General features: G+C 39.7%; 4 protein-coding genes across 8 annotated transcripts; 1 reads left to right on the plus strand and 3 right to left on the minus strand.

Annotated features, from left to right (window-relative positions):
- Positions 1-1,545: 1,545 nt before the first annotated feature.
- LOC126606457 (cytochrome P450 78A5-like) lies at positions 1,546-3,780 on the minus strand. The gene is made up of 2 exons (XM_050273851.1): positions 2,754-3,780; positions 1,546-2,452 (listed from the first exon to the last, which is right to left on the minus strand). Exons 1-2 carry the CDS (start codon positions 3,714-3,716, stop codon positions 1,847-1,849), a joined length of 1,569 nt encoding a protein of 522 aa, XP_050129808.1. The 5' UTR covers positions 3,717-3,780; the 3' UTR covers positions 1,546-1,846.
- Positions 3,781-8,402: 4,622 nt separating this feature from the next.
- LOC126607418 (ubiquinone biosynthesis protein COQ4 homolog, mitochondrial-like) lies at positions 8,403-14,865 on the plus strand. Of its 4 annotated transcripts, none has more exons than XM_050274998.1 (4): positions 8,429-8,492; positions 8,871-9,115; positions 9,594-9,921; positions 14,571-14,865. In XM_050274998.1, the coding sequence occupies exons 2-4, from the start codon at positions 8,933-8,935 to the stop codon at positions 14,585-14,587; spliced, it is 528 nt and encodes a 175-aa protein (XP_050130955.1). In that variant the 5' UTR covers positions 8,429-8,492; positions 8,871-8,932; the 3' UTR covers positions 14,588-14,865. The 4 variants fall into 4 exon arrangements, with proteins under 4 accessions (XP_050130954.1, XP_050130953.1, XP_050130955.1 ...); XM_050274999.1 differs by having other exon boundaries at positions 9,594-9,945; positions 14,332-14,575; XM_050274997.1 differs by lacking the exon at positions 14,571-14,865 and having other exon boundaries at positions 8,403-8,492; positions 8,907-9,115; positions 9,594-10,105.
- On the minus strand, positions 14,720-16,661 carry LOC126607419 (protein SPIRAL1-like 1). 2 transcript variants are annotated; one of them, XM_050275000.1, is made up of 3 exons: positions 16,524-16,661; positions 15,434-15,734; positions 14,720-15,040 (listed from the first exon to the last, which is right to left on the minus strand). In XM_050275000.1, exons 2-3 carry the CDS (start codon positions 15,707-15,709, stop codon positions 14,957-14,959), a joined length of 360 nt encoding a protein of 119 aa, XP_050130957.1. In that variant the 5' UTR covers positions 15,710-15,734; positions 16,524-16,661; the 3' UTR covers positions 14,720-14,956. The 2 variants fall into 2 exon arrangements, with proteins under 2 accessions (XP_050130957.1, XP_050130958.1); XM_050275001.1 differs by having other exon boundaries at positions 15,434-15,741; positions 16,524-16,660.
- Positions 16,662-17,593: 932 nt separating this feature from the next.
- LOC126607417 (pre-mRNA-splicing factor ATP-dependent RNA helicase DEAH10) lies at positions 17,594-22,597 on the minus strand. Its single transcript, XM_050274995.1, has 13 exons — positions 22,356-22,597; positions 22,224-22,270; positions 22,047-22,127; positions 21,656-21,872; positions 21,020-21,428; positions 20,698-20,901; positions 20,250-20,410; positions 19,784-19,969; positions 19,375-19,606; positions 18,905-19,101; positions 18,611-18,745; positions 18,273-18,468; positions 17,594-18,167 (listed from the first exon to the last, which is right to left on the minus strand). Exons 1-12 carry the CDS (start codon positions 22,454-22,456, stop codon positions 18,288-18,290), a joined length of 2,151 nt encoding a protein of 716 aa, XP_050130952.1. The 5' UTR covers positions 22,457-22,597; the 3' UTR covers positions 17,594-18,167; positions 18,273-18,287.
- Between the last annotated feature and the right edge of the window lie 862 nt (positions 22,598-23,459).

A 23,459-nucleotide genomic window follows, 5' to 3' on the forward strand; every position in this document is an offset into this window, starting at 1 on the left:
TGCATGCATTTGCAAAATTTTTCATTTTACTAATGTGAGACTCTTTTAAACTTCACATCCGCACATAACCTCTCTTGTGTGGCGAATTTTCGACTCAAACACATAAAAAACACAAATTAAGTGACATGGAGCACGTATAACATTTGGACTTCAATTGTGGGCTAACCTATACCATGAAAAAAATTGAAATACTGCCATAAAACCACTTAGGGCTGGTTTGGTATTGCTGTGCTTTGAAAAAAAAAACTGTTTTTGCTGTGCTGTGAGAATAATGTCATTTTTGCTACTTCACGTTTTCAGCTTTTTCACCCAAAACTGTGAAAATAAGCTGTTTTTAAGTTTTTACCAAACATTTTTTGTGTTCAGTTTTTTTTTTATACCCACTTTTTATAAAAAACACATCAGTACCAAACCAGTACTTAGCAAAATAAACAAAAACCCACATCCTCAAAACTTCACTCTCTTGGTTTGGACTTTAATTTCACAAATGCCAAATTAACGATTTTTCCTAACTAAGGTTCTAAAAGACGTTAGACGCTAGTTGGCGGTGAGTTGGGGCCTAGTGCATAGGCAGATTTAAGTAAATCCATTATATTTCGTGTAAATAAGTGTCTGTTTAATTCCATCATAAACTACAAAATCAATTAACATATATATGATGAAGTATTTGAACATAATGAAAACATGGGAATAAGTATACAAAGTGTGTTCATTTAAGTATTCAACAAGTTTCTTACAATTTAGTGAAAAAAATAAAATACAACATGAAAGTTATATATTTTATGTCTAAGTGAGTCGCAACCTAGATTAGGCCATCTCATACCGAAATGTCTAGAGAACTAAAAATAGCCAGAAAACAGTCTCCAACCAAAGGTTAGACCAAAGGGTTCGTGAGCCTCACCGGACAAAAAATGGCCAAAGGACCAACGGGCTGACTGGCCCAACCTAGCCAACCAACCCTGAGTCGGGCCACAAATTTGAATGCAACAACTAGCCGTTATATTTGATATTTTTTTTAATTTAAACAAAATTTATTTTTTTTCCTATAACTTTCTAAATCATTAAAAACATTAAATAACATAAAAAAATTCTCAGTTTTTCTTATAAAATTAAGTTGATAAGTTTTTAAATTTAAATAATAAATTATGTTTGGTTATATGATTCAAGTTGAAGATAATTTTTTGTCACATGGTTATATTTGACCCTCGGTTGAAGATGATAAAAAATACAGCCCTCCAGTGTTTATTAAAATATTAATTTATTAAAAAACAAGAGGGCTAAAATTGAGACCTCCAACTCTCATTTGGTTTGAGATAGCCTTAATTTTAAAAAACCTAAGCATTAATCGGAACAATGAACAACCACCTACCGTCTATAGAACAGTGTTCCTAACCTAACATGACGGAGTAAACAAACTTGCGACACAAAATGAAAGATCAAGAAACAAAATCACAGTAGAAAATTGTGGGGAAGTTGTATAAACACAAACACAAACCAACTCAACTTGCAAATTAGAATTAGAGGACATAAAACATAATAGCATAATTATACAAAGATTAGCAAAGTTAATCAACTTTGATTACCATATATTCCAAACTGTATTATACAGTCAATAAGCTGCCCATGCATTACGCTAACCCGACTTAATTAACCAAAACGACCCGCACTTAACCCAACAGATGAGCCCAAACTTGTGCATATGGTAGCCCCCCAGCTACGGCAGATAACATATCCAAACCTTGCACACCTAACCACGATTTACTCAAATTAAACTAGTCTACCCTAACTTGTTAACCAAGCTAATTAAATTACGCAGGGGTCGGTTTAACAACTAAACAAAGCTTCATCAAACAAGCCTAGGAACCACCTTGCAGACCAACGGGCTCTTCATCTCCATCGAAAGCTTCAAACACTCCGACAAGTCCACATCACAATTCTCCGATGCAACCCAGGTAAAGTTCTGCAGCAACTGAGCAAGCCAGAGCTGGACGGTGGCCAATCCCAATGCTTTCCCGGGACAAACCCTCCTCCCGGAACCGAAAGGCGCCAGCCTCAGATCAGTCCCCATGATACTCACATCCTCCGCCATGAATCGCTCCGGACTAAACTTCTCCGGTTCAGTCCAAACCTTCTCATCGTGTGTGATTGCCCACATGTTCACCATGGCAGATGTTCCGGCCGGTACAAAGTTATCTCCCACGTAGACATCATGGATGGCAATGCGAGCCCAGGATAGGAGAGGGCCTGGTGGGTGCACCCTCAGGCACTCCTTCACAATGGCTTGGAGGTAAGGCAGGTTGGGAATATCCGAACCCTGGACGGTTCTCGTGGAGCCCACCACGGCGTCGATTTCAGACTGAGCTTTAGTCTGGATTTCGGGGTGCAACACCATTCTTGCAAGGATCCATTCGAGCAGAATTGCCACCGTGTCTGTTCCTCTAAATATCATCTCCTGCAATTAGAACAGTTTAGGTCACAATTTTTCACTGCCGGCAGATTATCTACACAATAAAACACGTTATTTAAGCCACTTTATTGTTGTTTAATTGTGATTAATGTCGTATTAGCGAAAATCTTTACTTAGAACATCGTCACCTGTAAAACCGTTTTATGTTAGTATCTTTAATTTCATTTTTGTACAAGTTTAATATAAAAATATTCTTTTTTTTCCCAATTTTTTAAACAAAAACAAGAATGCTAAGCAATATATTACTACATTAAGTAAAATTAGAGTAGAAAGGTAAAAATTGTACCCAAAGCACAGCAATCATGTCAGAATCGCTGAGTTTGTCATCTTCCTCCAAGTCAAGCAGAACATCAACAAAATCTCCAACCTTTTCCTTCTCAAAGTCGTCACCTTTCGCCCTCTCTAGCCGATGCTCTTCGATGATCTTTCCAACGAAAACATTCACTTTCAAAACCAAATTTCTACACCTCTTCCTTACACCCTGCAAATCCAACCAACCCAAAAAAGGAAAATGGTTGCTCCAGTTAAAAACTCCGAGTAGTTCATACCCTTCAGTCACCAGACTCTCGACCTCCAGCCCATCTCCGCCCTTGTCGAACTCGTAGCATCGCCCAAAAACTGTTATCATAACGTTGTTGAGAGAACCAAAATGGAGCACCTTTTTCACCTGAACCTCACCGTTCTCCGTCATCAAACGCTTCAGCTCCTCCACCATTTTCATCCCCACTTCACGTCGGAAAACCTCGGAGCCGGCGATTCTTTTCGGACTGAACAAATGGGTCGCCGAAATCCTCCTCAGATTCCTCCAGTACTCTCCGTACGGCGCGAACCCCATTGCTCTGTGGAAAAGTAGCTCGTAGGCCGTCTCGTTCACGGGGCGGTTAGCGAAAGCTGTGCTGTTCAGCATCTCTTTAGCCGTCTCCGGGTGGCTTGCGATCACAAACCGCGTCAAACCAACGGAGAAAGACATCAAAGACTCGGCCTTGAAGCTCTTAGCCAACTTGGCGAGCACACGGTGACGAGTTAACCCAGTGAAAACCGTGAGCGACCCAATGAACGGGTATCCAGTTGGACCCGGAATCGCCCGGAAGGCTCGTACCTTGCAGAGAGCCCAGGCGAAACCGCCGGGAGCGAGGCAGAAGGCGCAGACCGCCGTGAGGAGCAGAAAACAGGCAAATGCCTCGAACCCCAGAACGGAGGAGTGAAGAACCGACCTGGGTACGAACAGTAGGTGATTTTCGACAGACATTTTGATTAGGGTTTTAGAGAGCGGTTTTTTTCAGAGTGGGAGAGACGAAGGCAGAAGAGCAAGCACAGGGGACGAAGAGCGTGAAATGGGGTAGTTAAATAGATGAAGTTGGTGGGATGAGTTTAACCGTGGTAAAAAGATAACTTGACTGGGGTTAAAAGAGGACGGTTCTGGTCGACCAAGAATCAATTTCGAAATCGTAGATGCGTCCCGTCCATCCGATTACGATTCTCGAGATGGAGCCCACCACGGAGGGTCCCACGTCTTTCGAAATGCACTTTTGTTCTAGTTATAGTAACGAGAGAGGGAAGGGCAACCGTTGGAACGGTATTTACGTTCAAAATTAAGGACACGTGTAAGTATTAGAAACCGATGGAGGCAAACAACGTCGTTCTGGTTTCGTTCGTTAAATAGTGAATATATTAAACAAATGTCGATTAGTCCATTATTAATCCTAGGGAGAATAGGATTATATATAATTATTGAGATTGTATTGATATATTTGTCGATGGATATTTGCGTAATGAATGACATGGATCTTATTGACATGATAAGCTGTCTCATTGAAGTTTTTTTTTTATCTCGTAGCGACTAGGGGAGTGATACTTTTACGAGTAGGGAGAGATGGCTGTGGGCGAGGAGGATTCGAACCCTGACCCAATTCAAATTATAGAGCTACAACATAGAAATAATTGATTTCAGTTAAGAAAATAGTAAACGTCTATCTATATATACATAAGAACACTGTATTATGAAGTGTGAAGTGGAAGTGCCACACCACCTATATGTCAAAGAATACACCCCCTTGCATTTCCATGGACTTAAAAACCAACGAGGCAGATGATGTACATTTTGAGCAAACGGATAACGTGATATAACACTATGTTTTCAAGGAAAACATTCATAAAACACGTTCGTCACATAACATTTTGATGCACTAACTGAATGTCATAACAAGATACTATTGAGTGTTGAGGTCGGTGCAACTATTGTCGTTAATTTGAATTGGTGGAATTTGTAAACCAAAATTACCCCAAAAGGACAACGTTGATGAGTTTTGGTCCTTCTATAACATAGAGAATCAATATACATCGTATGGATTTGCATTTCCCAACTAGTTTTGTTGGTTTAAAATATTTCTGGCCAGAAACCAGAATGCAAAATACTAGTTTGGTTTCAAGTGGTGACGTGTATGTGAAGTACAGAAAGCCCCATGCACTCTATAAAGTGTTGAACAAGCAAAAAGCTGTGGCCTAGAAAGAAAGATAGCTGCAGCAGAGATTGCAGTCTGCACCAAATGGCAGCAAGTGAGGCAGTGGCGCATGCTGTGTACCTGCAACACCAACACCACCGTGTCTGCTATACACTCAAGAGAGAAAAGGAAAACGAAGAGACAGCTTACGTAATACGAGTTCATTGTTATGTCGTATTTTGATTTAATAATACGTTATATTTTATTGAGGCACACATGGTTGAGGATAAAAAATTGTAATTATGTAAATGGTTTATAGCTTGCTAATAATGCATTGTTGTGCCCGGTGAAATTGATATAATAATAGATTAATAGATTCCAAATCAACCAGTTAACCAGTTGGTTTGTTGTCAGATAATACATTAGAAACCCGCTTACGAGTCGATTCATTATTGGATAACCGTCAAAAATCCTATAATATGTCGTTTTGTAGATCTAAACATCAGACATAACGATTTATTGCATGACTTATTATACCAACAAAAAATAACACGACTTCCGTCAATTGTTAAAAATTTGTTAAGATAACAGATTTGACATAATAAATTTGTTAAAGGAATTTTTATTAAGACTCTAAAAATCTAATTTGACACTTCAAATTTTCTATAATTATAAAACAAAAATACACTTATGAAGAACGTAGAATAAAAATTTTGAAACACTAATAACAGTTTCCTTTCCTAAAATAATTAATATACATGAAAAAGACATAAACGCGACAAACAAAATCTGATTGCAAGGACGATGAATGAGTCATTGGAGTGGTCAATGAGTAAAACGATTTCCTGAGATTTTTCTCTCTCTGTTTTCCTTTTCCAGTAAGAAGGAGTACAGTGGAGTATGTACGACAGTTTTTACGGTGCCGTCCTGCTTTGTCAGTTCCCAGTAACCAACGGAGGAGGATTGTCTACCCTCCATGTTCCTGTGCCCTCCCATGCACTCCTGATTGTGTGGTCACGGTTAAACCACGTTAATATTTTATATTATTATTTATTTTTATCTTATTATCTCTATAAAAAAATAATATAAAATATTAACATGTCTTAACCGTGACCACATAAAACAGGAGGGTATGGAAGGGCATCGAAACTTGGAGGGCAGACAATCCTCCTCTGTAACAACAGCCTTCTCTTTTGCTACAGCTCTCTCTCTCTCTCTCTCTCTCTCTCTCTCTCTCTATATATTAATGTATTATTTACTGCTACCTCGAATGATGGTCATTTTCGAATCCTCTTTGTGAGGATCACGAGAATCTTTATATTATGTCCGTTTATGATAACGTTGCAATATCATAAATCATTTTAAATATTTATATTTAAAATTAAACATAAACAATACCTGATAAAAATTGACCATACGATATACAATAAACGAACACGAGATAAGAATTCTCACATCCTCACAAAAAGTATCCGAAGAAAGTCCTCACAAAGAGGCATTCGTTGACCTCAACAACCTTTGCATTTTTGGTCCGTTTTGGAAAATGGGGACATTGATTTCCTTAATTCCAAGAAAACAAATAGCACCCAGCGCAAGTGCAGCGGCGGGGGAGGGGTGGGGGGGGGTTTGGTCTTGTAACTTCCTTATTAGGGTTTACGGGTTAGGGTTTAGTTGGAGTTTGGAGTTAGGGTTTGGTCCGTCTTGTATTTTAGTTTGCATTCAAAGAGAAGAAATGAACCGTTTTTATTTAGGGTGTCAGGTGTTGAAGGAATTAAAAGTTATTGTCAAAAAGCCAAGCCAAGACTTGCTTATTTTGTTTATCACTTGATTTTTCACGTTATACACATAATTTAATATAACGGTTCAAAAATCTTTATCGTGACTTGTTTCTTTATTTATGTTTATTGATATCAACTATGAATATCTTTAACGAGTTAATTCAACAGTGTCAAATCATGATTTATTCGTAATTCAAGGACAAGAAACTCCAAGAGATTGAGTTGAGATACAAAATCTAGGGAGAAGCAAAGGACAACATAACCCGCCCGTGATAGACATTGCCGCCGGACAATAAAAGCCACCTTCTTTATGGTAAGGATGAATTTCATTGAACTGGGCACAGAAACGGCATTGGCACATACTTTTACATCCCCGCCATGTCCCATAAATACAGCATTTAATTTATAATTGCATACAAAACAAAGCCATTTAATACATTTTCAAATCTTGTCATTTAGTATTACAGTCAAATGGTATTCATTTTCGTTTGTAAGTGAGAGATTTTAGGTTCGATTCTCGTCAAAGACAAATTCGAACTACATTATTGCTAGCTTATTGTGAGGCTGATCCCACTCTCCTACCCCCTTAGTGTAAAAAATATCATTTGTTAAAAAAAAAAATAATGTTACTCATACTATGTTTTTGTACCACATTTTCATACCACCTTAGGTGGTATTTGATGTGGACATCCACATCATTTGAATTAATCAGATTTTTAAATTTAATTCATTATTTAGAAAACTAATAATTAAAAAAAACTAGTTAATTAAATAATGATTGCGGTATACGAGTCTTTCTCCTTCATTTCCTTGAGTTTTGCAAATTTTTTAAATGATATGGTTGTTCACATTAGATGCCACCTAAGATGATATAGAAATGTGGTATAAAAATATGATATGAATAACATTACTTTAAAAAAAAATTCCATTTTCAAACTCTAGCGGACTTCTTTCCCCTCTTCATTCTTCCACTATCAAAACCACAAATGTTGAGTTACATGACTAGGTTAGCACCTTTTGTATTTCAAGTATCTTAGATAACGAATTTAATATTCAAATGTGGTTAACACAATACATAAATTTGAATCACATTATTGCTAGCCCATTATGAAACTAGGCTCAGCTTCCACCTCCTTAATGTATATTATATCGTTTGTTAAAAAAAAAACAATACATAAATTAATCGAAACTCTCATTTATAATAATGTTGGATCACGTAAAAGGAAAAGTCACTTGACTAAAATAGTGTGTTCATTTTTATAATTCGAAATTGATTTTTTTATGATGGTTTTTGGAGAGTGCATTTTTGCTCATCACCCAAGTGGTGATAATGTTCACCACTCTATTTATCACCATTAAATGAGTTAGAATTTTGATATTTGTGTCTATCTATTACACGAATCTCGAAATTCAAACTCATTTAATAGTTTATAATGATGAATAGAGTGGTGTAAATATACCATAATTTATATCGATGACCAAAAATACTCTCATTTTTTAGTACAAAGTGATAGAATGTTACATTAAAATAATTGAGTGTCTGAATTTTCTTTAGTGCACACAAAAATGCATATTTAAGTTATATATTTGAACGAGAGCTGTTAGATCATTTAACTTTAAAAAAGACGAAAGAAGAGGCCCATTGGTCAGTGTAAGAAATAACAGGCCCGTATTTATCCGGCCCAACCCATATCTCTTGCTTGTTCCTACCAAAACCAACGGCACTGCTCACATTCAAAGGCAACCGCCTTATTCCGCCCCAGAAGCCCAAAGCGTCGATCATCCTGTACTAACTCAGTGAGTCAGGTAAACACAAATTTCTTCAAATTTTGTTTGGTTGCCGAGAAAATTGAGGATTGAAAATTCTAATAATTTCGACTTTGAATCTAACTACCCAATTTTTCGAGATTAAAAAAAAAAAAGAAAAAATCTAGTAATCGTCAGGGATCTTGCCCAAATAGTATTCTCTCTTACTTGTTAGCTAAGATTTTCTTAATTTCCCAATATTAATGTGAATGAAACTGTAGTGATTCACAAAAGTGGGTGCTTCATTTCTTTGTTGTGATGATTAAAAACGTTATTGTGAATTACGTTTCATTGGATGCAATGTTCAGTAATTTGCACAGAAACTGTTTGTGAAAATGCTTCATAGGCCATGTTTGTATTTGTTTTGATCGTGTAAAGGTTAAATGGTTGCTGAAATTTGCATGTAAGGATTAGGATTGCAAGAAAAGCGGAGAATTGCCATGTTAGGAAGTGCTCGTGTTCGGCTGAACCGGTGGCAGCAGGTGGCTGTTGCGGTATGTTCAGCTGCGGGTGCATTGCTGGACCCAAGCAGAGCTGATCTCATTGCAGCTCTTGGAGAGACTACTGGGAAGCCTGCATTTGAGAGAGTTCTCGAAAGAATGAAGAGGAGCCCTGAAGGCAGAGTAAAACCTCGTCTTCTCTATTCTTATCCGTCTTAGTTACTAATTACATTTCAGAATGGTTATCTATCAATCGAAAATGATATCATGAAATAACATGTTCTACGTATGTTTACGAAAGTTGTTCACGTAAATGTGGTCATAGCTAATCATGTTGCTTCTTCTTAGCCATCTGATTTATTTTTTATCGACGAAGGTGTTGTAGTTTTCTGTTCTTTGATTGTAACACGTTCTTCGTGACTCTTGGTTCATATGTGACCTTTATAGTGCGTGTTATCTTCCGTTATACGTCTGCTTTTGTAGCATTACTTACAATGCGTTTGTTATCGAACTGATTCTTCTTATGTATACTATTTTGCGTTGTTTTTGCCACCAGTAACAGACTTAGAATGGTCCGAGATATCATAATTTCATTGCTAATCCATTTGCTTGCTAGATTTCTTGTTGTCATCCATAGTCGAATGTGTTTCTTTCTTTGCAGGCCATACTGTTGGAGCAACCCCGTGTAATATCTGTAAATGTGGGTTATGCATGGGATCTACCAGAAAACACATTTGGCGCCACCTATGCAAAGTTCATGGGATCCAGGAACTTCTCGCCAGATGATCGACCGCCTGTGCGGTTCATGGAGACAGATGAGCTTCCATATGTGGCCATGAGGGCTCGGGAGGTGCACGACTTCTGGCACACGCTTTTTGGCCTTCCGACGAACTTGATGGGGGAGTCAGCACTGAAGGTAATAGAGTTTGAGCAAATGTACCTTCCCATGTGCTTGATGTCCGTCATAGGGGGATCGGCGAGATTCAACGGTAAGCAAAGGAAATTGTTCCTTCAACACTACTTCCCTTGGGCACACTACCTCAACCTATATGCTCCACTCACAAAGCTTCAACATACAAGCTTCAACAAAAGAAAATTCAAAGAACTTAGCGAAGAAGGCTTTGATGTATTTAACACAATACGTTGAAATGAAGGAAAGCTTATTTATTGATATCCCCGATAAGTTACAAATATGTACATATACTTGAGTCAAAATAAACAAACAAGAGGGAGCCTTCACAAAGGTTGCTTAGGAGAAGTCTCAGTAGTCGGTAGAGCCCCAGAAAGAGAAGGCACCGGAGGGGGATCATTTGGAGCCTCAGTACTGGACAAAACCCTAGAAGGAGGAGGCATCAGAGATTGATCATTTGGAGCTTCATTACGCGGTACAGCCCCAGAAGACGAAGGCAATAAATGCCTTTGGAACAAACCCATAAATCTCTGATGATCAAGTAAAACCTGACCATCAGATTCCTTCATCTGGTCAAGCTTCCTCTTCATGTTTGTAGCATAGTCATGTGCGAGCCGGTGCAACTGTTTATTCTCATGCTTGAGCCCTCTAATCTCCTGTTTGAGACTCATCACTTCAGCCGCCAATGATTCAACTTGGCGGGTTCGAGCAAATAGGCGTTGGGCCATATTAGACACAGAACCTGCACACTGAACACTGAGAGCCAGAGAATCCTTAACAGACAACTCATCAGACCGTTTGGAAAGTAGTCTGTTATCTTTGGGAGTGAGAAGGTTCCTGGCCACTACCGCAGCGGTCATATCATTCTTCATCACGGAATCCCCAACGGTAAGAGGACCAGTAGGGGAGACGAAGGATGGGCGCCATATGTTGTCTGGAGAAGGCGGGGCTGCCTCTTCAACAAGGTTCAAGTCAAAACGACGGTCGGAGGGGCCAGACATTTTCAAAGGTGTTGAAGAGAGAAGATGTCGGACAAATCAAGATCTTAGAAGTGCAAGAATGGAGCTTTTACTGGTGGATATTCAAGTGTGCTTTGGAACTTAATGTCAGCCCCTATAAAAATCTGCACTCGACGAAGCTTCGGAAATCGAAGAGGCGTCTGCTCAGAAATCGAAGAGGCGTTTGCTTTCTCAAAAGCTGGGCTGCTCAGAGACCACGAGGGTCGATCTCAGAAATCGAAGAGGTGTTTGCTTTCTCAAAAGCTGGGCTGCTCAAAGACCACAAAGGCCGATCTCAGAAATTGAAGAGGCTTGCTTTCTCAAAAGCTGGGCTGCTCAGAGACCACGAGGGCCGATTTCAGAAATCGAAGAGGCACCTACTTTTCCAGCCTTGTCAGCACTTGTCACACGCACACTCAGTTTTGCGGAAATTATGGGCATTCTGTCGAAGATTTCTGGCGAAGTAGAAAGCACATGAATCGTACTGTTCAATCACCCACTTCCCACACGCAACAGTAGCTCATGGGTACCACAGATAACTTTGCCAAAGTTCTCTGACAAAGTTGAGACACGTGAAGCTTGCAGCTCCCACTACATCGCTATGACCAAGAAGGGTAAAAGAATTGCAAAGAAACAACACTAACAAAGTTTAGACACATAAATTTTGAAGGTCTAGCTACCATATTATTACCCACAAGGGTAAAGGAACAGTACCACTGCTGGATAATTGGAAAGTCCCGGTGTGTCAACCTCTGTGCTTCGTGGCAAGGTAGACTAGCAAACATGCCCAACCTTTACTCACATTCGAGAAAACACTCCTAACAAGATTGCTTGCTCCAAAATCGAAGAGGCACCGCCCTCCGAATCTCGAGAGCCAGACTCCCAACATGATTACTTTCTCAAAAATCGAAGAGAGGGTAAAGGAACAGTACCACTGCTGGATAATTGGAAAGTCCCTGTGTGTCAACCTTTGTGCTTCGTGGCAAGGTAGACTAGCAAACATGCCCAACCTTTACTCACATTCAAGAAAACACTCCCAACAAGATTGCTTGCTCCAAAATCGAAAAGGCACCGCCCTCCGAATCTCGAGAGCCAGACTCCCAACATGATTACTTTCTCAAAATCGAAGAGAGGGTAAAGGAACAGTACCACTGCTGGATAATTGGAAAGTCCCTGTGTGTCAACCTCTGTGCTTCGTGGCAAGGTAGACTAGCAAACATGTCCAACCTTTACTCACATTCGAGAAAACACTCCCAACAAGATTGCTTGCTCCAAAATCGAAGAGGCACGGCCCTCCGAATCTCGAGAGCCAGACTCCCAACATGATTACTTTCTAAAAAATCGAAGAGACACCGCTCTCCGAATCTCGAGAGCCAGACCCCCAGCAGGATTGCTTTCTCAAAAATCGAAGAGGCATCGTTCTCCGAATCTCGAGAGCCAGACCCCCGACAGGTCTGTAATCTTCACACGCAACATCAGCTTTCCAGATACCACAAACCACTTTTTCAAAGTGCTCTGACAGAGTTAAAACATGTGAAGCTGGCAGCTCCCACTACCGTGCTATAACCAAGCAGGGTAAAGGAATAACATTATTACTTGATGTTAGGGAGACTCCTATATATGTCGACTTCCATCCCTAACGGACAGGCAGACCTGCAAAAATGCTCAACCCTTTCTCTTATCTGAGAGGGCACTCCCAACAAAGCCTTTCGAAATATTCAGCTTTCTTTCCCCCCGATAATACCTCTGTAAACAAGCTATACTAGAGCAAGAATATCTCATATCATCAGGGTTAAAATCAAGAGTATCCCATATCATGCTTTTTCCCTGTCTTTTCCTTTGGCCTTGTTCTTACCTGCAAGACAAGGAGAAAGAGAGCAATCAGTCAACACTTGGAATCAAGCTTCCAGCCAGGAACTGACTGCCTGGAACCCCTTACCTGATTACTTACCTGGCATTGCTCTCGAGTACTCATCTTCAACATCTTATGCTTCCAGGGAAGATACCGCATCTGCCTGAGGAACAGATAGGGCAAGTGAGAAGGATACAAGGAAGCATGTGGAGACAAGCGTAACAGCACACGTGCCGATACATCCACTACTCTATCAAAAGCAAAAGTATCCCATATCAGCAGGGTCGAACGTACTCTAGATTTGATGGACTTGTTTTGACCCTCAAATTCTTCAGTCGGCCTTATACTCTAGAGGAAACCAGAAAACCCTCCAGCCCAGTTCAAGAATAAGCCTGTGGAAAGTTACTTCTTCAAAAGCAAAAGTATCCCATATCATCTCTCCTCATTTTTCTTCTCTTTATCCTTCATGTTGCCTGCAAGATAGGGAGAATGTGAACAATCAGCCGGAGCTCTGATTGCTTACCTTGTCTGTCACCTCTTTCAGCAGATCCCCCAGCTCGGCGACTTGGGGGACTCCTACTACATGGTTTGTATCTCGCTTGACCAAGCATGAAACTACAAGTAAGCTTCAAGTGAAATTGATACATTACCTTGTGCATCTCCACCAGTTACAGATACCACCCCTAGATGGAGGAAGAGTACTTCCAGAGAAGATGCCACATCTACCTATGAGACAGATAAGGCAAGTCAAGACGATACCACACTCCGGTACTTAGAAGTTTCGTGGCTACGAGATCATTCTCCCACAATATTTCCTAATGTCATTTGTACTAAATCATTCACTTGTACCCACTAAAGGAGAGCTTGAACCTATGTACTTGTGTAAACCCTTCACAATTAATGAGAACTCCTCTATTCCGTGGACGTAGCCAATCTGGGTGAACCACGTACATCTTGTGTTTGCTTTCCTATCTCTATCCATTTATATACTTATCCACACTAATGACCGGAGCAATCTAGCGAAGATCACAAAAAGTGACCGTTTTCGCTACCTATGATCTATCTTGCAAGAGAACGGAGAATTAGATGGAGATCTCAACCATAGAATACAAGCTAGATGGATGAAGTGTAAGAGTGCATCTGGCGTGTTGTGTGACCGTCGTAGGCCACTGAAGCTCAAGGGAAAATTTTATAGGACGGCAATAAGGCCAGCGATGTTGTATGGCACAGAATGTTGGGTGGTGAAGCATCAACGTACACAAAATGGGTGTAGCGGAGATGAGGATGCTTCGTGGGATGTATGGGCACATGAGAAAGGATAAGATTGGGAATTAGGATATCCGAGGTAAAGTAGGAGTAGCCAAAATTGAAGGAAATATGAGAGAAAATCGGTTCCGGTGGTTTGGACATGTGCAAAGAAGGCCTACTGACGCTCCGGTTCGAAAATGTGACTACGGGACAGAGGTTCGGGGCCGAAGGAGTAGAGGAAGACCTAGGAAAACTTTGGAAGAGACCCTAAGAAAAGACTTGAGTACTTGGATCTAACGGAGGACATGACACAAATGAGCGCAATGGCGTTCTAGGATTCATATAGCCGACCCCACTTAGTGGGAAAAGGCTTTGTTGTTGTTGTTGTTGTAACACTACTTCCCTTGGGCCGTCCGAGCTGGAATGCAGTGCACAGATCTAATGTGCGTGTATTACGAGCAGCACTTTCACGAGGATTTGGATTATGTTCGGAGAAAGTGGGGTATAATTCCTGCCCCTGCTCCTCCTAAACAAGCCTGATCATCAGCTGCTTCAGCTTGTTTGGTAGAGAAACTGTAAAATTCTTGAGCATTTCGTTGTCCTCTTAAATTTACGCTTTTCGTTTTGCAGAAAAATGCAACCGATAAATGCAACCGCGCGCTCCGTAGGCCTGTCCCCGGCCAGGCACGGCGTTTCCAATCATCATCGAACTTTAGAAAACAACAGAAATGACCATGTATCAATGGAAAACAGAAATGAATCAGTGACAAAACAACAGGTAACACGAAATATGCACTAGGAAATGTTTGGTTTGTCGATGAAAACGAAACCTGTATCAGATGGTTTATCCATCTAAATAGATCATTCTTGACTGAATGATCCAAACAACCACAAGATCTATATTACATGACAGAATCCACAAAGACTTCCATTGTTTTATATAAAAAGGATGAAGGCATTGCCTCGTCCGGCATGGAGGTTTCACAAAATTCAACGTTACGAAGGGCATGTCTGTCTCAGTTACCACCTGGTCCACCGAAGAGGTAACCCAGAGAAGATCCACCACCTGGGGCAGCATGGACCTTGGTCGAGGGTCGGTCCTGCACACAAGGAAAATCAATAAGAACATCGGTAAACAGAGATTGCGCATAAAACAGAACGAGAACGTTACAACAACAATGTTTTCAGTTGAGAGACAAGTTTTAGGGTGGAGGAATGAAGAGGAAAATGCCAATTTCAGCATAAATATAAACTGTTGTCACTGTACCGTTGGAGATCGGATTTCACACGAGTAACTACTTTCTAGAGAAAATGGCTTCACTGCAGCATAAACACAACACTATTTCGATAACAAATTCAAAATTAAAGAAGAAATTGGGGATTCACGGGGCTATATCTGTAACCGCGTAAGTAAACTAGGTTTTGTCTAAAAGCCTATACGCATCAGAAACAACCGTAACGTTATTTGTAGAAGACAATGAGAAGAACCATACCGTAATGAAGTTTCCGGTGTTCTGGCCATCTGCACGCATGTAGTTGTTTGTGGAGGTGCTATGGATACCAGCAGGAATAGCCTTGGTGATATCAACTGGTTCAGGAGGAGGAGCAGGAGCAGTAGGCTTGGAAGCAGGCTCATTGCTCACAGCCCTCCCTTCATTTGGAACTGGCGCAGCTTGAGCATTGTTGGCAGCTGGTTTCGGAGCCTCTCCACTCCCAAAAAGATAGTTCAAAGAACTCTGACCCCCACCGCTGCTAACTCCGCGACCCATGTTCTCCAACTTCTTCACAGATACCCTGAACTCTAGTGTTAGTAACAAATGTTTAGAGTGGAATTCCGGAAAAAGAACAAATATTTCAAGAAAATATACCAAAAGCTATGTGCCAACAGGAACAATTACAATAAATCCGAACAAAATTCTTTGAAATCAAACAACTCTACATGATGGTAATTCCGTTTTATAAAACATACCATGCACAACAAATTCGAACGAAATGGAAGAAACAAAAATCTTAGAATCTGCACCATGAACTTCAAGGCTCAAACTTTCGACATTGGTAGGCCGAACAATTCCATTTCTCTTCAATTTTTAATCTTTTCTTCACAAATTTTAAAACCCAATTGATCATTTCAGCTAAATTACACACACGGAAGCTCAATTCAACATAATGTAGCCTCGAAGCAAAAGCTTTTCGGTATGAAAATCGAACAGACAGATCCACGATGAACTGTTCATCCTATAAATCTCAAAAAATCAGAAGCAAAAGAAACGCCTCGTCAAACACCAGCACAAATCAAAACATATACATTCTAAAAAAAAAAATCAGAACATATATATAGATCTAACAAAAGAAATGCACCTCATCGTTCTACCAACTCGAACAAACACTTTCACCCCAAAAAATCCAGCGATCAAAATATCAAAATTATTCATCAGGAAAAGCATCAAATCAAACACAGCACACAGTAAAATCGGGTAAAAAAAGCGAGGAATTGAAAGCGAAACGCAGCGATTGAAACATGGAAATCAAAATCCGAGAAGGGAGGCAGAGATCTAGGGTTAGAGAAAGCGGCGCGTGGGGTACCTGGTTGTTGGGATCAGATCTGGACGGAGAGCTGTGGAAGCAGAGAGTGTTGAGCTACTGGAGACGGACGGCAAGACCACACGCCACTTCTATGCGTTATATAGAAATGCGAGTGTAGATACACTGTCACTGTTTTTCAAATTTATTATTATTATTATTATATTTTTTTTAGAAAAAAACAGAATTTAAAATTTTTGAATTTTAACGAAAATAACAAAAAAAAAGGTAAAATAAATAGTATTATGATTGGTTTTTTAGTGTAAAAATATGATTTTTCGTTAAAATAAACAGTACCGATAACTTTTCGTTAAATTTTTTTTTTTTAAGGAATTCGGATTTTATTTTATAAATATTTCAATGTTCACAAATTTAAATCCTACCAGGAAAAAGTAAAGGGAAATTTTATTTAAACCCATTTATCTTTTTTTTACACCAAACTTATTATTTTTTATTTTGAAATTCTAAATGTGCCCAATAATTCTCTTTCTACACCTAACAAACAAAAAAAGAAAATAATAATAATTTAGGAATAAGCAACTCCAGCCACATTATCTCTTCAAACCTCAATCACCCAGGTTTTAACCTCCCCAACTCCCCACCGCCACCACCCTTACCACCCACAACAATTTGGAAATTATAACATTATTTCCAACAACTCACGATTAAAAAACCCAAAAGAAACATGTCAGAATTTATTTTTCTTTTTGAAAAAATTAACGGTATTATTAACATATGGTCCAACACAATTAGATTTGACATGTCGACAATTTCGGCGTAATTCGGACATGTTAGAAGAACTGCATGGAAGAGAAAGCTAATGTGTGGCCGGCGAAAGGTCGGGTGGGTTCGATCATGGTCTCCTGTAGGCAAATGCTTATCGCACGATCTTCTTGTGTTGATACGAAAAACCGCCTGACGCCGCCGTAATTCTCGTCGGAAAGAGAGAGCTTCTCTGTTACTGGTGCAAAAGGGGTTGGCCTCATTGAGACTGATGCCAGTGCAACATCCTGGTTTGGATCAAGGAACACAAAAATTAGCTTCAATATCAAACAATTTGCAAGTCAAACAGATTGGACTTCATCAGTTGTATGATGAAAACAAACAGATTGGACTTTATCAGTATACATATTCCTGTATCTTGTTTTCAAGTTCAGGTTCATCGTTATGGCGTAATTCTCGTCATCGTTAACCTATCACTACCATCTGTATCAACAGTTTCAAGTTGCAATCTCGCTGAAACAATGCGTAGGAAACCTGAAGAAAGTAAACGGTATCCAACATGGATTTAGCTAGCTTTAGATGCTTAGCATCGACAGCATGTCAACCAAACGCTACAACAGCACTTCTCGTCACGTCATGTTGCAATTGTGAAGCCGTTGCAGGGGGCTGCTTGGTTGGACAGGATTAAGCTCTTCCAGAATGCTCTAGTTCACGAGTAGGCGGCGGATGGACCACATGGTCCAGGCTCTGAGCAACTAATCAACCAGTCAACTTATCTCAACATTAGACAACATCGCTATGCCAGCATCAGACGTCCAAGCCACCGATTCTGCAACCACTCCTTATTTTGTTGCAAGTCAGGATCAGGCATAAAAAAAACAGCGAATGGCAGTAGAGCTTTCAAACGAATCATCTGAGCCATGCCTGCATGTACTATGGTACTAGTAAAAACTTCATAAAAACAAAGAAAAAATTCACTGCAGATGGTGCAGACAACAATGGCATCTCCGAATAATCCAATAAGCATACCTCTTCGCACTACCTTCAATTCTGCATGGCATAGAATTGAGGAGCAAGCTCAGTTAACCACAAAAAGTCGATTCTAGTTGTGTTGCGGATGAATTTTCTACTAGTTTCGACCAGTTCATTGTAAATTAGGCACTCTGGTCTATTTCTTAACACAGAAGACGGGTGGATAGAAACCACCTCACCATTTGCTAAAGCCCTGTCATTTGATTAGTTAACTGTGAGAGATCGTACATGATTCCAAGAGAGAACTAAATAATATACATACAAGGGTACAAGTTTCGAAACGTAAATGAAACCAACCAAAAGAATTTCAAAACATGTCAAGGTAAGTTCAAGACCTGTATGTTCCATCAGGCTGCTTTAAAGCTGCATTGAGGAAGAAAGAAGCGGCAAGACATCTGCAAAACTGAAGCACATCATCCCCACAAGAGGTGATACGGAGACCCATTTGTTCAACATGCCCTCGAATTTGTCTGCAAACAAACATCTATTACACTTAGAGAAGCCAATTACTTCAATCCACACCATAATAGACACACCGATCTTCCAAAACAGGGGCAAAAAATCTAGTCTGATTGTGTGAGACCAGCAGAAACATGTCTATAGCTCAACAAGTAAGAAAAATAGCCGACCTGTGAATGTCACGAGCATTTGTCAAGGAGCGACTATGAATGAAATTATCCTTGCACCATTTCCGGAATGCTTTTTCACGCTTCTCTTTACTAAGACCTGATCTCTTCTCCAAGAACTCATTGGATGCTCGATATACATTAACCAAAGTGAGGTGGTCTCCCTCTGGACTGGCAAAGGATTTCTGCGCAGTTCTCACCTGACAACAGGAAGGATGTATAACAAGTTAGAGTAGTATTGTATAAGACAACAGTTCACCGTATTGTGAGATCATGAAAAGAGAAGCATAACTACACTAATATAGCTTCATTCATATCAGTGAAGTAACAAGATTATATTTAACTATATTGTGTGGGAGAAATTGGAAAGAGAGAATGAAATCTCAAGAATACTTCTAATCCACTTTCAAACTATATATAATCTACGAGAAATTAACAGGAGACAGATAGGTAAATGATTCATACACAAATACCTCTTCTATTTTGTCACGGGGATTAAAAAATATTGATTCCACCGAGAGCATTGCAACACTTATCAACATCTCTTCCAGGCAATTGAATTCACTTGCTACGATTAGAGCCTTTGAATAAATAGGGTCTAAGGGAAGGCGAGCCATTTGGATTCCAACTGGATTTGACAATTTGCAGTCGTCTGTCAAAGCACCCAGTACGAACAATTGCTCCAGTGATTTGACAATAGCCAACCTGTTCAAATAAGATTCATGTATGATAAAATTCTCTGGGAGATAAAAAAAATCAATATTTATTAGAAGAACTAACTGCTTGACAAAAACAAATAAAGCTGCCACTTGCTTTCTACCATCAAGCAACAAAAGGCATCATAAGAAACAAAAAAATAACAAAACCTATCAAAGATTTTACCTCGACGGTTTTTCTATGAAGTCAAACCCAGTGATATCATCAACACCCAGCGCCTTAAGTTGCAAAATGACATTAGAGAGGTTGCATCGCTTGATCTCTGGCTTTGTCGAATCCTCAAGTTTGCCAAATTGATCTTCTGGGTAGAGGCGGAAGCATTTCCCCGGTCCTTCTCTTCCAGCACGCCCACTGCACAATGAAAGCATTTGTCATACAAAGTTATATGGTCTTAAGCATCAGTTCAACACTTCAAATATCCACAGGTAAATTTAATTTTATGATATTGCACTGTATAAAGTGTTTACAAAATGAGCTGGCAAAGAAATCTAAAAATTTGTATAACATAATTTTAGTTTTTTTTTTTTTTTTTGATAAAAACATAAATATAAATTAATAACTTCAATTGTCCTCGAAACTGATATTTTATTTTTAAGAATTCTTGTTAGATCCCCTCTGACCAACTATTTACCTCCTTTGAAGAGCCTGTGCTTTTGAAACTGGAACAACAACCAATGATTCCAACCCTTTGTTTGGATCATAGTAACGTGCTTTTACAAACCCAGGATCTACAACATACTTGATTCCAGATATTGTCAATGATGTCTCAGCAATATTTGTTGCCAATATTACCTAACAGAACAATGTAATATTATTAGAGATCACCAAATGAATATACATCATAAACCTTAATTCCCCATGATCAAGTTCATGAAAAGAACAACTTTACACGAACAAATATGTAAGATACTCAAACCAAATGGGTAGACAATTAGACAATTTGAGGGGGTGAGGTAAGTGATTGTAAATATCTTGGGGGTCATATTTGCTCTTCACTTGAAACTTTGTTATGCAACAATCACAAAATATCTTGATGCTTCCTATTCATATACAAAAGCTAATGGACATCATTAAGTTACCTTACGAAATCCAGGAGGGGCTGGTGCAAAAACTCGCATTTGATGTTCTGACGAAAGAGATGAGTATATAGGAACAGCTACTAGTTTTTTACTGTTTTCTGGTAACTGTTTAAGTCTTTCTTTGACAAGTCTTTCTGCAGATTCAATTTCTTCTTGACCCGTCAAAAATACAAGTATATCACCAGGGCCCTCCTCCAGGTGAATCTAACACCACAGATATATAAATAGAGTTATATTATAAGAACATGTACATTATTTAGGAATAATCAGGACCTGCTCCAGATTAATCTAACACCAAATACTGATGAAGGGCACCAAATACCTGCAATATTGTGGTTAATGAAGCATCAAGATAATCTTGTATAGAATGATGTGTATAAAATATATCCACGGGAAACTGTCGCCCTTGGATGTGAACAGCTCTTGCACCACCGAAGTACTCAGAGAAAATTTTTGCATCCAAGCTGGCGGACATGATAATTAACTTCAACGGGGTCCTTCCTTGGTATTGCTTGAGAAAACGGAAGCCCTGAGCACCGTTTTCTTTCGACTGCATGTCATTGTTTGTTTTCTGGTTTTTAGTATTCTGGAGGTTGTTGAGGGATTTTGACCTTGCATCTTGGACATTTTTCAGCAAGCCTAGTAGCACATCTGTCTGGACAGTTCTCTCATGAGCTTCATCAACAATTATAACTGAATACCTAGAGAGATATGGATCCAATAGTGCTTCCCTGAAAGTGTTCCAACCGTTATATCAGTTCATAAAAATCATATAACTAAGCCAAAGTCTACATCTAGACAGACTCCAACGTGGTTTTACACCAACCGAAAAGCGACTTTCTTACTGAGAACTCTCTCCACATGCACCAGAAATGATTGTAAAGCATGTTAATGAAGCTTCTGGATGGAAGTCTCAGAGAAAGAATATATCGCCTAACCAAGTTATTCATAGATTTACCTCAGCAGCAATCCATCTGTCATGTACTTGATCCGTGTTGAACTAGAAGTCACGTCCTCGAATCTAATGGAGTAACCAACCTTCTGACCCAAATTACCGCCACATTCCTCAGCAACCCGCTTTGCCACAGTCATTGCAGCCACACGCCTAGGTTGAGTTACCCCAATGACTTTCCCGTCCCCGGAAAACCCAGCATTGAACAAAAACTGAGGTAATTCTAGAGAAACAAAGAATAGATTATACCACAGGAAAAACAACATCGAGCTGAAAGCTCGGAACTACAAAAATCAAATAAATACAGAAATTCGAAGAAAAAAAACAATCTGCACATAAATACATATTCGTAGATTTATACAATATATATATATATATATATAAAAAGACTACATACGTGTTGTTTTTCCGCTTCCAGTTTCGCCAACAATAATCAAAGTATCGTGCTTCCGAACCTCCTCGATTAGCCGATTTTCAACTAGTAATCAAACAACACCAGTAATTACACTCCTAGGACAATCACTAAACAGAAACAAAAACGATTAATTAAAGTAATTGGAGTCTCAGATAATACCAGAAGCGATTGGGAGGGACTTCCTGTGCTGCGCGAGCGCTTTCCTCCTAGAATTAAAAAATCAAAGACCTTTTAACATTTTCGGGTTTTCTGAGCAGCCAAACAGAAAGTAAGGAGATTAAAGGTACTTACTTGGTGGCGAGGGCATCGACGTTGCCGTTGCCGCTGCCGGCGGAGAATTGGCGGTTAGGGCTTTTCATGGAGTTGTTCGGCCGTCCTTGGCCTGGAGCCATGGCGGTGGGTTTAGGGCTTTGGCGCAAAAGGCCGTCACAGTTTGAAGCACGTGCAAAATTTTGTTTTCGAATGCCGCACGTGCGAACGTAGGATGGGAGTTGTGTTTGTTTTACTGTGGTTGTGAACTTGTGAGGGAGTAAAGCGGAGTTGAAAGCCTATATGAAACGTGTAAAGCCAATAATGCCCTTACTTTTGTGTAATCTATAAGGGCAAAAGAGACATTATATTCTTAAATACTCGTGATTATTTGACAAAAATACAAAAAAACCAAACCAATCCAAACCAGGTTGGTTTGACTTGCAAAAGTACAAAAAAACCAAACCAACTCAAACATCTTAGTTTTTTTTTTTTGGAAACTGGAAATGTATTAACCAGGGCAAGAGATGCCAAAGACGACAAAGAAAGCCAAACAATAGGCAAACAACCATAAAACAGACAGGAAGTACAAGGGGTAGAAAACCCGACATTCGAAGCCAAGCTCGAAATGTCCCCCCTTGCACCCCCAACACAAAATTAAGACGGGCAAGGTAAACCATCATTATTCAGTACATGCACTAGCAAAGATGGGGTAGATCAACCCAAGACACATCACACATCTCCACACATCTACGCGATGCCAAATGGTTAGCCGTCAAATTGGCTAATCTTGAAATCCAAGACCAGAGAATCCTGAAAGGCTTCCCCAAGCTTCAAACACTTCGCTAAAATAGGAAAAACCTCTCATCTTCCATCAGAGATTGTTCCCCGCAAACATGAAATGGTTGCCTGAGAATCAGATTCAACAACAACATGGGTCAAACCCAACGAGAGACCCAATTCATAGCCACACTTCAAAGCCAACGATTAATTTTTTTGGAAACTGGAAATGTATTAACCAGGGCAAGAGATGCCAAAGAGGACAACGAAAGCCAAACAATAGGCAAACAACAACAAAACAGACAGGAAGTACAAGGGGGTAGAAAACCCGACACTCGAAGCCAAGCTCCAAGTGTCCCCCCTTGC

Source organism: Malus sylvestris, chromosome 16, assembly GCF_916048215.2.
Source record: "Malus sylvestris chromosome 16, drMalSylv7.2, whole genome shotgun sequence".
In the NCBI taxonomy this organism is placed as follows: domain Eukaryota; kingdom Viridiplantae; phylum Streptophyta; class Magnoliopsida; order Rosales; family Rosaceae; genus Malus; species Malus sylvestris.

What these genes read in the sequence shown, in the direction of transcription:
- LOC126606457 (XM_050273851.1), bottom strand. Translation starts at nt 3,716, where the DNA reads ATGTCTGTCGAAAATCACCTACTGTTCGTACCCAGGTCGGTTCTTCAC. An exon ending in ACATGATTGCTGTGCTTTGG is followed by an intron (nt 2,453 to 2,753) that starts GTACAATTTTTA and finishes TTCTAATTGCAG; the next exon opens with GAGATGATATTTAGAGGAAC.
- LOC126607418 (XM_050274999.1), top strand. Translation starts at nt 8,933, where the DNA reads ATGTTAGGAAGTGCTCGTGTTCGGCTGAACCGGTGGCAGCAGGTGGCT. An exon ending in AGAGGAGCCCTGAAGGCAGA is followed by an intron (nt 9,116 to 9,593) that starts GTAAAACCTCGT and finishes CTTTCTTTGCAG; the next exon opens with GCCATACTGTTGGAGCAACC. An exon ending in GCAAAGGAAATTGTTCCTTC is followed by an intron (nt 9,946 to 14,331) that starts AACACTACTTCC and finishes TGTTGTTGTTGT; the next exon opens with AACACTACTTCCCTTGGGCC.
- LOC126607419 (XM_050275000.1), bottom strand. Translation starts at nt 15,709, where the DNA reads ATGGGTCGCGGAGTTAGCAGCGGTGGGGGTCAGAGTTCTTTGAACTAT. An exon ending in ACACCGGAAACTTCATTACG is followed by an intron (nt 15,041 to 15,433) that starts GTATGGTTCTTC and finishes CCTTGTGTGCAG; the next exon opens with GACCGACCCTCGACCAAGGT.
- LOC126607417 (XM_050274995.1), bottom strand. Translation starts at nt 22,456, where the DNA reads ATGGCTCCAGGCCAAGGACGGCCGAACAACTCCATGAAAAGCCCTAAC. An exon ending in GTCGATGCCCTCGCCACCAA is followed by an intron (nt 22,271 to 22,355) that starts GTAAGTACCTTT and finishes TTTTAATTCTAG; the next exon opens with GAGGAAAGCGCTCGCGCAGC. An exon ending in CCCCTCCTGGATTTCGTAAG is followed by an intron (nt 20,411 to 20,697) that starts GTAACTTAATGA and finishes TTGTTCTGTTAG; the next exon opens with GTAATATTGGCAACAAATAT.